This window comes from Sapajus apella, unplaced genomic scaffold (assembly GCF_009761245.1).
Source record: "Sapajus apella isolate SASKATOON/1434 unplaced genomic scaffold, GSC_monkey_1.0 scaffold7, whole genome shotgun sequence".
NCBI lineage: Eukaryota > Metazoa > Chordata > Mammalia > Primates > Cebidae > Sapajus > Sapajus apella.
The window spans coordinates 24,573,423-24,585,353 of NW_022436947.1; the positions used below are offsets into that span (position 1 = coordinate 24,573,423).

The 11,931-nt window shown below is 41.5% G+C and overlaps 1 protein-coding gene and 1 long non-coding RNA gene across 3 annotated transcripts in view; both read right to left on the bottom strand.

The window, feature by feature from the left end:
• Window positions 1–2,201, bottom strand: part of CAV2 (caveolin 2) — a 9,196-nt gene extending 6,995 nt beyond the window's left edge. The window contains exons 1-2 of one of the 2 annotated variants that reach the window (XM_032276220.1): window positions 1,675–2,201; window positions 1,186–1,373 (exon numbers count right to left, since the gene is read on the bottom strand). In XM_032276220.1, the coding sequence (XP_032132111.1) occupies window positions 1,186–1,373; window positions 1,675–1,824 (338 nt within the window). In that variant the 5' untranslated portion in view covers window positions 1,825–2,201. The remainder of the gene's footprint in view (window positions 1–1,185; window positions 1,374–1,674) is intronic. The other variant, XM_032276221.1, reaches the window with a different exon arrangement.
• Window positions 2,202–2,835: 634 nt separating this feature from the next.
• On the bottom strand, window positions 2,836–11,464 carry LOC116550294. The gene is made up of 3 exons (XR_004268316.1): window positions 11,453–11,464; window positions 8,583–8,589; window positions 2,836–2,955 (listed from the first exon to the last, which is right to left on the bottom strand). It is a non-coding gene; the product is annotated as an uncharacterized LOC116550294 (long non-coding RNA).
• Window positions 11,465–11,931: the final 467 nt, after the last annotated feature.

The following is an 11,931-nucleotide window of genomic DNA, read 5'->3' on the forward strand; positions in this document are numbered from 1 at the left end:
CCTGGGTTCAGGCAATTCTCCTGCCTCAGCCTCCTGAGTAGCTGGGATTACAGGCACGCGCCACCATGCCCAGCTAATGTTTTCCATTTTTAGTAGAGACGGGGTTTCACCATGTTGACCAGGATGGTCTCGATCTCTTGACCTCATGATCCACCCGTCTCGGCCTCCCAAAGTGCTGGGATTACAGGCTTGAGCCACCGCGCCCGGCCTTGTTGTTGTATTTTTAGTAGAGATGGGGTTCACTATGTTGGCCAGACTTGTCTCAAACTCCTGATCTCGTGATCTGCCCACTTTGGCCTCCCAAAGTGCTGGGATTACAGGTGTGAGCCACTGCACCCGGCCAAAGTGGATATTTTCTAAAACAACAACATTTATTGGTAAAATATGACATTTTCCTTAAAAAATTTCAAAAGATGTTTAAGAATGTTCTCTACAGTTTAGGACATATTTTGAGTGTGAATACAGTTACCCAAAACATCCTATCGATATCCAGTGGGCTTCCATATTTCTTTTCCCTTTAACTAGATGCCACTCCTATTTGTGTCTCATCAGTGAAAAAGTAGTTTGGAGGACTTCTCATTCATTACCCGAAACTGGAGTTTTCATTTGTTTGTATTGGGGGATCCTCGCCTTAACTGCACACATTTCCCCTTCCTCTGAGTCCCAGCCTTTATCTACCAGGGGCAAAGTTGAAGCAGCCCCTCCACAGCACTGCTTAACCAGGTATGACATCCCCGTCCAATTCTGCTATCAGCGGCATTCTGCTCAGAGATCACCCTTGTTTTACCCCAAGCACAGGTAGAGACTAAATAAAAGGCAATGAAAGAAAGAAGAGCCCTGCCCAGAACCGCAGGCACGAGTCACAACAGGGCCCTGAGAACAGCCTGTGGCAGGAAGGATGGGTTCCAGGTATCTGCCTCCTCACTCAGCCCCAGCCTGTGTATGTAAGGAAAATCACACACCAGGAAAGGCCGACATTCTTTCTCCTGTTGAAACTCCAAGCCCAAACTGTTACTCTAAAGGAAGCGCAGTGCCTTTCAAGGCCTTCTAGTTCTTCCTACTAGATGTGGGTTCCTCCTCCTGCCGCCGGCCTGGGGGAAGGGGAGGGCAGAGGCAGGGGGCAGGTGGCAGAAGAACATGCCCATGTTTCAGAAAGCCGGTCCCACCCGGTGTGCCCCATCTCACCAGATGTGCAGGCAGCTGAGGGTGGCAAAGAGAATTCCCGCAAGGAAGGCCAAGGGGATAGCCAGGAACACCGTCAGGAACTTGTACATTACGTATTTGCTGATTTCAAAGAGGGCATGGCTGCAGATCCACACTTTGTCAAAGGAATGCGTAGTCACCGGCTCTGCGATCACATCCTCAAAGCCCAGCTGCGGAGACAGGACGCAGGGACCCGGAGCTGTCAGCCCACCTGCCGCCCCGGGAACCGGGAGCGCTCTGGGCAGGGGAAGCAGGAGGGCGTCCCCTCATCCCTTAGGGTCACAGTGGGTGCACAGAAATCTGGCTAAGCATTCCTGGCTACGCAGGCGGCCCGGTGGCGGGTGGGACCGGGAAAGAGCGTGGGTCTCAGACCCCGTGGGACCGACCCGGTGGCGAGGGTGGGTGGGGCTGAGGGGCGCCCGCACCTCCCGGCCGCGGCGGGGTCTTGGGCCCACCCGCCCCGGGCATCACCTTGAGATGCGAGTTGAGCCGGTGGGGATCCCGGTCCTGGCTCGAGTCCGCGAACTTCTCGGGGTCGGCGTACTCGAGGCCGCTGTGGTGGCTGTAGGAGTCGTCGTCCATGAAGAGCTGCACGTCCGCCTTCTCCGTCTCCAGCCCCATCGCGGCCTCGGTGAGCGGCCGATGCAGCCCAGCTGGCGCGGTGCTGCTCCCGATCCGCTCGGCCTCCCCTTCCCGTCACGCCCGGCCCCGCCCCGCCTCGCCTTGCCCCGCGCGGCCCGGGTGGCGGCCGCTTCCCGCTGCGGGCTCCGGCTCCCGGCGCGGCCGCCCCGAGCCCCGCCCTGGCGCCCCGCGGCCCCTCCCCGCCCGCCTCTCAGGCCAGGGTGCAGGGAACCCTCCGTAGGAGTCACAGCCCGGGCCCTGCCGAGGGCGGAGACGCGCTGCTGGGAGGAGGACGGCCTCCTGGCCACCCTGCTAGGCACCCGGACGCTGTTGCCTCAGAGCTGGCTGGTCGTCCCCGGGATGACGACCGCCTTCTGGGAGGTGGGGAGCCTTGTGGTTAGGAGAGCGGGGTACAGAAGCAGGTCTGGGCTCACCTCTGCTGTGTTTGCCGTGTGTGCTGCCGCCCACGGTGCTGAGCCTCTGGGAACCTCAGCTGCCCCTTTTGCAAAATGGGAGCTGTGGCACCTGCTTCATAGGTGTCCTGTGAGTATTAAATGTTAATTTCATGTAAAATTCTAACACACATGGCCCGTGGCCGTAACACACAGTTAATAAGCTTCCAGTCAACGTTGCTGCTGCTGTAAAGAGAGGTAAGGAGCCACAACGTACCAGAGTGCCAGGTGACCTGCAAGCGCATTGCTATCCCAGTGCCCTCAGTGGTGTGAGCTTGCTGGAGACAGGGTGTGCCTGCGGAGTTGGGTAGGTAAGCGCCCTGCTGTTAGAGTTTGTGCCTTCAGGCCCTGAAGGATGAGGGAAAATCTGATTTTTTTTACTTCCTAAATTATACCTTTTCCTCTTTTCTTTTCTTTTTTGACAGAGTTTTGCTCTTGTGCAATGACTCACTGAAACTTCCGCTTCCCGAGTTCAAGCGATTCTCTTGCCTCAACCTCCCGGGTAGCTGGGATTACAGGCATGCACCACCACGCCGAGCTAAATTTGTGTTTTTAGTAGAGACAGGGTTTCTCCATGTTGGTCAGGCTGGTCTCGAACTCCCGACCTCAGGGGATCCATCTGCCTCGGCCTCCCAAAGTGCTGGGATTATAGGAATGACCTACCGCGCCCGACCTACATCTTTTAATTATTCTTTGAACCAGACTGTGAGCCAATTAAATCTATTTTCTTTATAAATTACCCAATCTCAGGTGTTTCTTTATAGCAATGTGAAAACAGACTAATATAGGTAGCTACTGTTTTTCTCAAGGGGCTTAAACCAAAGTGATTCCCACAGCAATGGCATCTGTCTTTATGAACATAAAGGAAAATTTACCAGGAAAGGGAAAATGAAAGGAGATGAGTGGGTGCTAAATGGCTGAGCACATTCTCTATCTTCAGGACCACAGGATTACTCTCCGATAAGCACCTCCTACACACTTTCATTGCCCTGTAATCCAGAGAAATTAAAAAATTTATAATAAATTAATATTGGTGCATTTATCTTCTGACTGTTATTATGTATCATAGCTTCTAATAAGAGGGCTGTTTTTAGATGGTGTATTAATATATTTTAGAAATAACAGTATGATGATAGATTAGAATTTGTGACAAGGATAATTTATAACCATTTTGTTCCTAGCTTCTTTCAGCATAATGTCAGTGAAAGAAGTTTATTTTTCTAGTGCATTAAAAATTGTATGGCAATGCTGTTATGAATAAAAATACCTAATTTTTTTCCCTTCAGCTTTTTTTCAAATCACAAATGTGTCATATTTTTTTCCCTGTATAACTCATATACTGTTTTAGTCAGGGTCTGTTTTTCAAACTGCCTTTGAGTAAATTTGTATGAATGAAAATGCAGTAATAACTTCTTGATCCTACCATGTGTTTTAATAATATTTAAAGCATTCAGATTAGACCAGGGTTTCTCAATCTTAACTCTATCGACATTTTGGGCCAGATCATTTTTCCTTGTGAGAGAGGCTGTCCAATGCATCGTAGGATGTTTAGCAACATCCCTGGCATCTACCCCCTAGATACCAATAACACTCCCAGTAATGACAACCAAAATGCTTCCACATGTTGCCAAATGTCCCCTGGGGGACAACATCACCTTTCCCCTTCTTTCCCAGGCTGAGAACCACTGACTAAGACAATGTTGAAACAGTGTTGTGTCAATTAGAAAAATTAAGTTCCAGCTCTTCACTTAAAAATCCATGCTTAAGAGAAATATCAGAATTGTATTACCAATATATTAGAAACTCCAGGGCTAGGCATGGCACAGTGGCTCACACCTGTAATCCCAGCTCTCTAGGCAGCTGAGGAGGGAGAATCAGCCAGCCTGGGAAACACAGTGAGACCAGTCTCTACAAAAAATAGAAAGAAACTAGCCAGGTATAGGGACAGATGCCTATATTTCTAGCTACTACAGGAGGGTTTCCTGAGCCCAGGAGTTTGAGGTTATGGACAGGAGTTTGAGGGCATAGAGCAAGGCCCTATCTTAAAAAAAAAAAAAAAGAAATAAACTCCACGTCTTTTTGAAATTAAACTTAAGAATATTTGTCGTGTAAAATGTTCAGAAGAATCCATTATCATTAACTAGTTGCAAATTTTTCAATACAATGTTGGTATTGATTAATGAATGCATATTAACCCCCACCTCCTTCCCCAGAGATCAAAAGGAAGCAACTGCCAAGCCCTCAAGCCCTGTCTACCTTGCCTGTCCTCCTATACTTTCCACACAAAGGCTAGGATTGTTTAAGTGATTATTATCTGGAAAAACATAGCCTTGGGACTTCTTGATTTATAAGATTCCATCTTAAAGCTATAAAATTTAGTGATTTTTCCAACCTGACCAATATGATGAAACCCCGTCTCTACTAAAAATACACACACACACACACAAAATTAGCTGGGCATGGTGGTGCACACCTGTAATCCCAGCTACTCGGGAGGCTGAGGCAGGAGAATTGCTTGAACCCAGGAGGCGGAGGTTGCGGTAAGCTGAGATTGCACCACTGCACTCCAGGCTGAGCGACAGAGCGAGGCTCTGTGTCAGAAAAAAAAAAAAAAATCAGTGATTTTTGACAGTCTTCAGCAGCTGAATAACATTTGCAAGTTTTAAGTGACCTTAACTGAGAAATCCATGGGCTTGTTAGTGGGACAGCCAGGCAGTTGCTTACCAGGTTCGTTAAGCATTCCCTCTTAGCCTTGCTTACTGTTAGCAAAGACAAAGCTGCAGAAGGACCTGCTGTTTCCTGCATAAGCCACTTTCTCTGTGGCTTTACATAAACTATTCCTTGCGTAACTCCTTGGTCCCTACCCCTTCTTTATCAATGTATCTTTTAATTTCCTTCCTCTAACCTCCAACTTACCCTCCACCTTCCAACTATCTGCCGCCTCTTCCAGCTGTTCCCCCCACAACCCCCAATACAGAGGACATCTATCTCCTCCATAAAAAAGTTTAAAGAATGGATAAAAAAGGTCTGCTGTTAAAGTTAGTCAATAATCAACTTTGCGGAGTGGTGCCACATGGTTGCATGGTATTTAATAAAAGTTTCTTCACTTTTTTCCCCCCGATTTACTGCTTGTCTTTTCATTCACAATTTGTGTAAAATAAGTCTTGCACCAGTGAACCAGGGAACTTGTAGCTTGACATTAAGACACAGTAGCTTGTCAGTAATTGTTGCAAGCTCGATCTCCTGACTGCTTCAAACAGCACTTTCTCTGGTCAAAAGCCTCTCTTCATACACAAGAATTTCCAGAATTAACTTTTGTTTTGGAATGCCTGGCTATTGGAAATAAATGAGGAAGAAGGTACTCTTGAAAAATCTGTATTCACAATTAGAGCTGATAGGATAGGTCATTTCATTGTCATTCAAAACAATGTATGACAATTAATTTTAGATTTATTTTATCCTGTGTTCCATAAGTAAAGGATGTTCCTGTTTAATCTTTTGAGTATCCCATTGATTTCTGAAATACTGTATATATAAATATGACATCTCCATAGGACTTTAATATTTCATTTTTCCAGAACATGAAACGGGCACTAATTTTGTTGTGCACTAACTGTTAAGTTAAACTCTCAATAAGTACAACTTCCTTTATGTTCAAGTGGGAATATCATTTCTGCAAAGCTGCAGAGTTAAATGTTTTCCAAATACCAACTGAAATGTGCATAACAAGATTATTAGTCGCTAAAACAACGGACCTAAAGGTTGTTTTATTGATTTGGGATTTGATTTCTGACAAAAAAAATTATTATAGCTCAGTTTGAAGCCTTTGTGTTCCCTAATCTTTTTTCTTTTTACAAATGTTACTCTATTTTCACTTAGAGTTAATGCAAATTTTAAAAAATAACACAGCTAATCTACTACATTAGCCAAGAGAAAAAGACTTAAAAAAATAATAATGAGTTTTAGCCTCATTGCATATTTCAAGTACAAAAAAAAGAACAAAAGTACCGAATGCCTTCCACCTGGGTCTTGTAAATTATGGCTTTGGTGTCTATCAGGTGACTTTTAATGCTTGAGAGAATCATTTATGAGTAAAGAGCCAAGGGAATCCAACTGCACAAAGCAGATGGAAGACTGGGATGCTGCCAAGGGGCTGGGCAGAAGAATTTTTAGATTAGATTTTCCTAACAATAAATATCTGGGAAGATTTTTGTTTCCAGAGAGTTTACTAAAAAAACAGTTAGTCTATTTCTGTTCTGTGGCTACACAAAACTGTAAGGCAGATTTCTACAATACATAAAGGCATAAAATAGGCAATTTACATGTCTATATCTACTCTTTCTGGGCCACTGAAGCCCATTGAGACCCTCAGTGTCTGCCAACAGCTTATTAAGTCTCGGTTTCTTGTTTAGAACAGCCTGAAGATTGGATCCACAGGTAATTAATAAAGAAGGTACTCTATTAAATACATTATAAACAAGACTGTTGACATTCTTGAGTGTCTGAATGAAGTAATTCTTCTCCAGTTAAACGAATAATAAATGGACAAATGTCTTATTTCCAAAACAATTTTAGTAGATGTTTGCATTTTCTTTAAAAAAAATGAGGAAGAGTAGAATCCTTCAAAGAATTTGGATAGTCCCATCATGCTAACCTTGAAAGAAATAATATTTTACTAAAATATGCACTATTTTCTATAACATCTGTATTTATGTTACCATTTCACTTTTGGAAAATGATAATTATTTTCCAAATAGACAGAATGATCCCCCACCCCCGCTGCTTCATAAGTGAATGTATATAAAATTCTGCTTTTCACTTATTGTCTATCTATATACATTCATATAATTACACATGGTGCTAAAAAGTATGCCTTTTTACCTTTTAGAAAGTATTGCAGTCATTGGAAACTCTTAGATAAACAAGTCACTGGAAATAAACTTGATAGTAAAACACTGTGGTCCTGAAAATCTGCACACTACTTTATTTGGAAATAGTAGAATTTGCAGAATGTTGCTATAAAGGGCATGCTACTCAAATTACTTGGTTCTGAAGACTTTTACTATGAAAGCAAACTATTTTCTGAAGGAGTAGAGCACAAATAGCTAAATGTTTGGGGCAAAAAATAGAGTTATTATAATCATTTTGTAAAATTATTTCCAATTTCACCATGTGGGTATTGCATGTAATGTTTAAAAAAATGGTGTAACACGAGAAATGAGAGATGTCAAATGAGTGACTGATAGGTTTAAATTATTTATAACTATAGAATGCTGACTATTTTCTACAGTTGGGCTGTTCTTTAGAAAAAGAATAAAATTCAGGAAATTTCCTTTCGGCATAGGGAGATGTTTCAGGATATTAAAACCTGCTTTAGAAGACCACACTCCTGTCACAAATCTCATTTTCCCCTAAATTTCTTCAGTGTTTACTTGTTAGTTTGTCTTTTTCTGCCAGGGAAAGGGTGTGATGTTATAAATGTTCCCCTTTCTTCCCCTTTCTCCTGCTCCTTCTTCTCTGCTTCTTGCATTCTTGTTCTCTTTCTTTTCAAAATAATTGCTTGTTCATTCATAACATCTCAGAGTTGGGAAGAACTTAGAGACTCTAGACCAATGATCCATTCATCCATGAATCTTCCAAGTGGCCACACAGGCTCTGCTGGAATATTTTGGCAATGGAGAGTTACCTTATTAAGCAACTCAAATATCATTGTTAGAAAATTCTGTGTTATTTTGTGTTAGGATTTGTTTATCTGATTATCTATCTATCTATCATCTATCTATCTCTCTATCATCTATCTACCTACCTACCTATCATCTCAAATTAATTCTGCCTTTTGTAGTTTTTTAAGAAAAAATAATGTTAAATGTCAGCCTTTGAAGTGTTTGAAGGTGGTGTTTAATCACCATTCCCTCTTCCCACTTTATGTCTTTTCCAGCTAAGCAGCTCCATTTCTTTCAGTTGTTTTTCATGTGTCACTGTTTCCAAATGTTTCTTTTAATTTTCTTTTTCCCTGAACCTATTCCCATATCTTGTGACACTTGGTCTGGGGATAGAACAGTACAGGATAAAATAAGAAAACTGTATTGCCTTCTTTTTATTGATCTGTAGACTGTTTTTGTTTTTGTTTTTGTTTTGTCTGCTGTATCTTAATTGTTGAATCAAATGCATCTCATTTGAAATTAAATCTTTAAGTCTTTTGTACATTGCCTAGGTCGCACTGCTAGTGTGAAGTAATTGATGATTTGAACCTAAGGTAATTAATTATTCCTACTATATTTTCTCATGCTTTGAAATTCCTTTTACAAGTTTTCTGTGTATTACTTCACTGTTAATGTGTGGGTTTGTTTACACCTCTATTTATGGTCACTGATAAACTGTTGAAGGGTTGAGATCAGACTTATGAAGCATTCCAATTTAATGGCTATAAATACCATCTGTATACTGACGAGTTCTAAATTTATTGTTCTAGCTGTGCCTGTTTTCAAGCTTTGAATTGGTATATCCTGCTGAAAATTTTGATATTTCAAATTTCCTATGCCCCAAAACATGCCTCTGGATTTCTATCCTCAAATCTGATAATTCTGTGATCACACAATCAGTCAACCTCAAACACTACGTGCCAGCTTTAATTCCTCTATTTCCCTCATTACTTCTCCCATGAAGCCTGTTCTGCCTTCAAAATCAGTGCTTTCACCCTCTACCTTTTCACTTCTCCTCCCTGGTCTAAGTTCAGATCTCACTTGAGCAACCTCAACAGGGTCCGCGTTTGGATGTTTATTCCCACTCTTCTCTCATACGTTACTTTATCTACAGAGTAGCCAAAGAACCTTTAAATGATGCACAATTTAATAAATATTTTTGTTATGGTGTAATACATATACATACACACAGAAAAGTGATAAATCATAAGTATACAACCCAATGATCACAAGGAAAGCATGCCTTATAAGTTTCACTCAGATCAAGAAATAGAACATTATCAGACCTCAGAAGCCTGTCTCTGTCACCACCTGCATCCTTCTCCCCAGAAGTAACTACTGTCCTAATCTTTAACATCATGTATTAGATTTGCCTGTTTTAAATTTTTTTTGTAAAGAGAATCATACATATTACTCTCTTATTGTGTCTAGTTCATTTTGGTAAACATGACTGTGAGATTCATCCAAGTTGTAAGGTGGAGTGGTTCTTTCATCTTCATTTCATCTTATTTTTGGTTTTTGAACATGGTGTGTTATTGTATGAACAAGCCACAATTTATTTATTCGTTCTAATGATGATGGAATATGGACCACTTCCTGTTTGGGGATACTATGAATAATACTACTCTGAACATTTCTAAATATGTGTCTTGTGGTAGATGTATAAACATTTCTGTTGAGTTTATATCTAAGAAAAAATTGAGGCATTAAAGGGTAAATATACTTTCAACACTAGTAGTTATTGCTGTGTTGGAAGTGATTACATCAATTTACACTCCCACCAGCAGTGAATGAGAATTACAGTTACATTTTCACTATGTGTATATAAAACTTTGATTTTGAATAGCAAAAACAAAAAAATTATCTAAAAAAATTGATATTCAACAAGAGTAGAAGAAAATGTTGAGGTTGGCAATGTCTGGAGTAAAAGGTGACAAATCTCTGCTGTCATTTTAAAGTTATGAATTAGTGAAAAGCATAATTGGGTACTGGTTTGAAACTGATATTCTTTCCAAGAGGTGGGTCCCTGGCAAACACACACTCATAGGAAAACACAAGGGCCGAAACAATCAAACTTGCTAAAATATCTCTTTGGGGAATGAAAAATGCACTCTTACCCCCTCCACTTGTTTCCTAGGAAAAACCATCAAATGATGGAGAAAATATCTTGCTTTTCCAAACTGCCTTTTTTTTTAAAATTGTATTTTAGGTTCTGGGGTACATGTGCAGATCATGCAGGATTGTTGCATAGGTACATACATGGCAAGGTGGCTTGCTGCCTTCATCCCCCCATCACCTATATCTGGTATTTCTCCCCTCATTATCCCTCCCCATCCTCCCCAACCAGCTGTCCCTCCCCTACACCCCCCCCAACTGACCACAGTGTGTGATGCTCCCCTCCCTGTGTGCACACGTTCTAATTGTTCAACACCCGGCTATGAGTGATAACATACGGTGTTGGTTTTCTGTTCTCGTGTCAGTTTGCTGAGAATGATGGTTTCCAGACTCATCCATGTCCCTGTGAAGGACACAAACTCATCGCTTTTTATGGCTGCATAGTATTCCATGTTATATGTATGCCACGTTTTCTTTAACCAGTCTATTGATGATGGACATTTGGGTTGGTTCCAGGTCTTTGCTATTGTAAACAGTACTGCAATGAACATATGTGTGCATGTGTCTTTATAATAGAACAATTTATAATTCTTTGGGTATATATCCAGTAATGGAGTTGCTGGGTCAAATGGTGTTTCTATTTCTAGGTCCTTGAGGAATTGTCACACTGTCTTCCACAATGGTTGAACTAATTTGTACTCCTACCAACAGTGTAAAAGTGTTCCTATTTTTCCACATCCTCTTCAGCATCTGTTGTCTCCAGATTTTTTAATGATCACCATTCTAACTGGTGTGAGATGGTACCTCAATGTGGATTTGATTTATATTTCTCTAATGACCAGTGATGATGAGCATTTTTTCACATTTGCTGGCCTCAAAGATGTCTTCTTTTGTAAAGTATCTGTTCATATCCTTTGCCCACTTTTGAATAGGTTTGTTTTTTTCTTGCAAATCTGTTTTACTTCTTTGTAGATTCTGGATATTAGCCCTTTGTCAGATGGGTAGATTGCAAACATTTTTTCCCATTCTGTTGGTTACCAGTTCACTCCAATGATTGTTTCCTTTGCTGTACAGAAGCTCTGGAGTTTAATTAGATCCCATTTGTCTATTTTGGCTTTTGTTGCCATTGCTTTTGGTGTTTTATCCATGAAGTCCTTGCCTATGCCTATGTCCTGAATGGTTTTGCCTAGGTTTTCTTCTAGGGTTTTTATGGTGTTAGGTCTTATGTTTAAGTCTTTAATCCATCTGGAGTTAATTTTAGTGTAAGGTGTCAGGATGGGGTCCAGTTTCTACTTTCTGCACATGGCTAGCCAATTTTCCCAACACCGTTTATTAAACAGGGAATCCTTTCCCCATTACTTGTTTTTGTCAGGTTTGTCAAAGATCAGATGATTGTAGATGTGTAGTGTTGCTTCTGAGGCCTCTGTTCTGTTCCATTGGCCTATGTCTCTGTTTTGTTACCAGTACCATGCTGTTTTGATTACTGTTGCCTTGTAGTATAGTTTGAAGTCAGGCAGCATGATGCCTCCAGCTTTGTTCTTTTTTGCTTGGGATTGTTTTGGCTATGCGGGCTCTCTTTTGGTTCCATATGAAATTTGAAGTGGTTTTTTCCAGTTCTGTGAATAAGGTCATTGGTAGTTTGATGGGGATAGCATTGAATCTATAAATTACTTTGGGCAGTATGGCCATTTTCACGATGTTGATTCTTCCCAACCATGAGCGTGGGATGTTTTTCCATCTGTTTGTGTCCTCTCTTATTTCATTGAGCAGTGGTTTGTAGTTCTCCTTGAAGAGGTCCTTTATATCCTTTGTTCGTTGTATTCCTAGGTATTTTATTC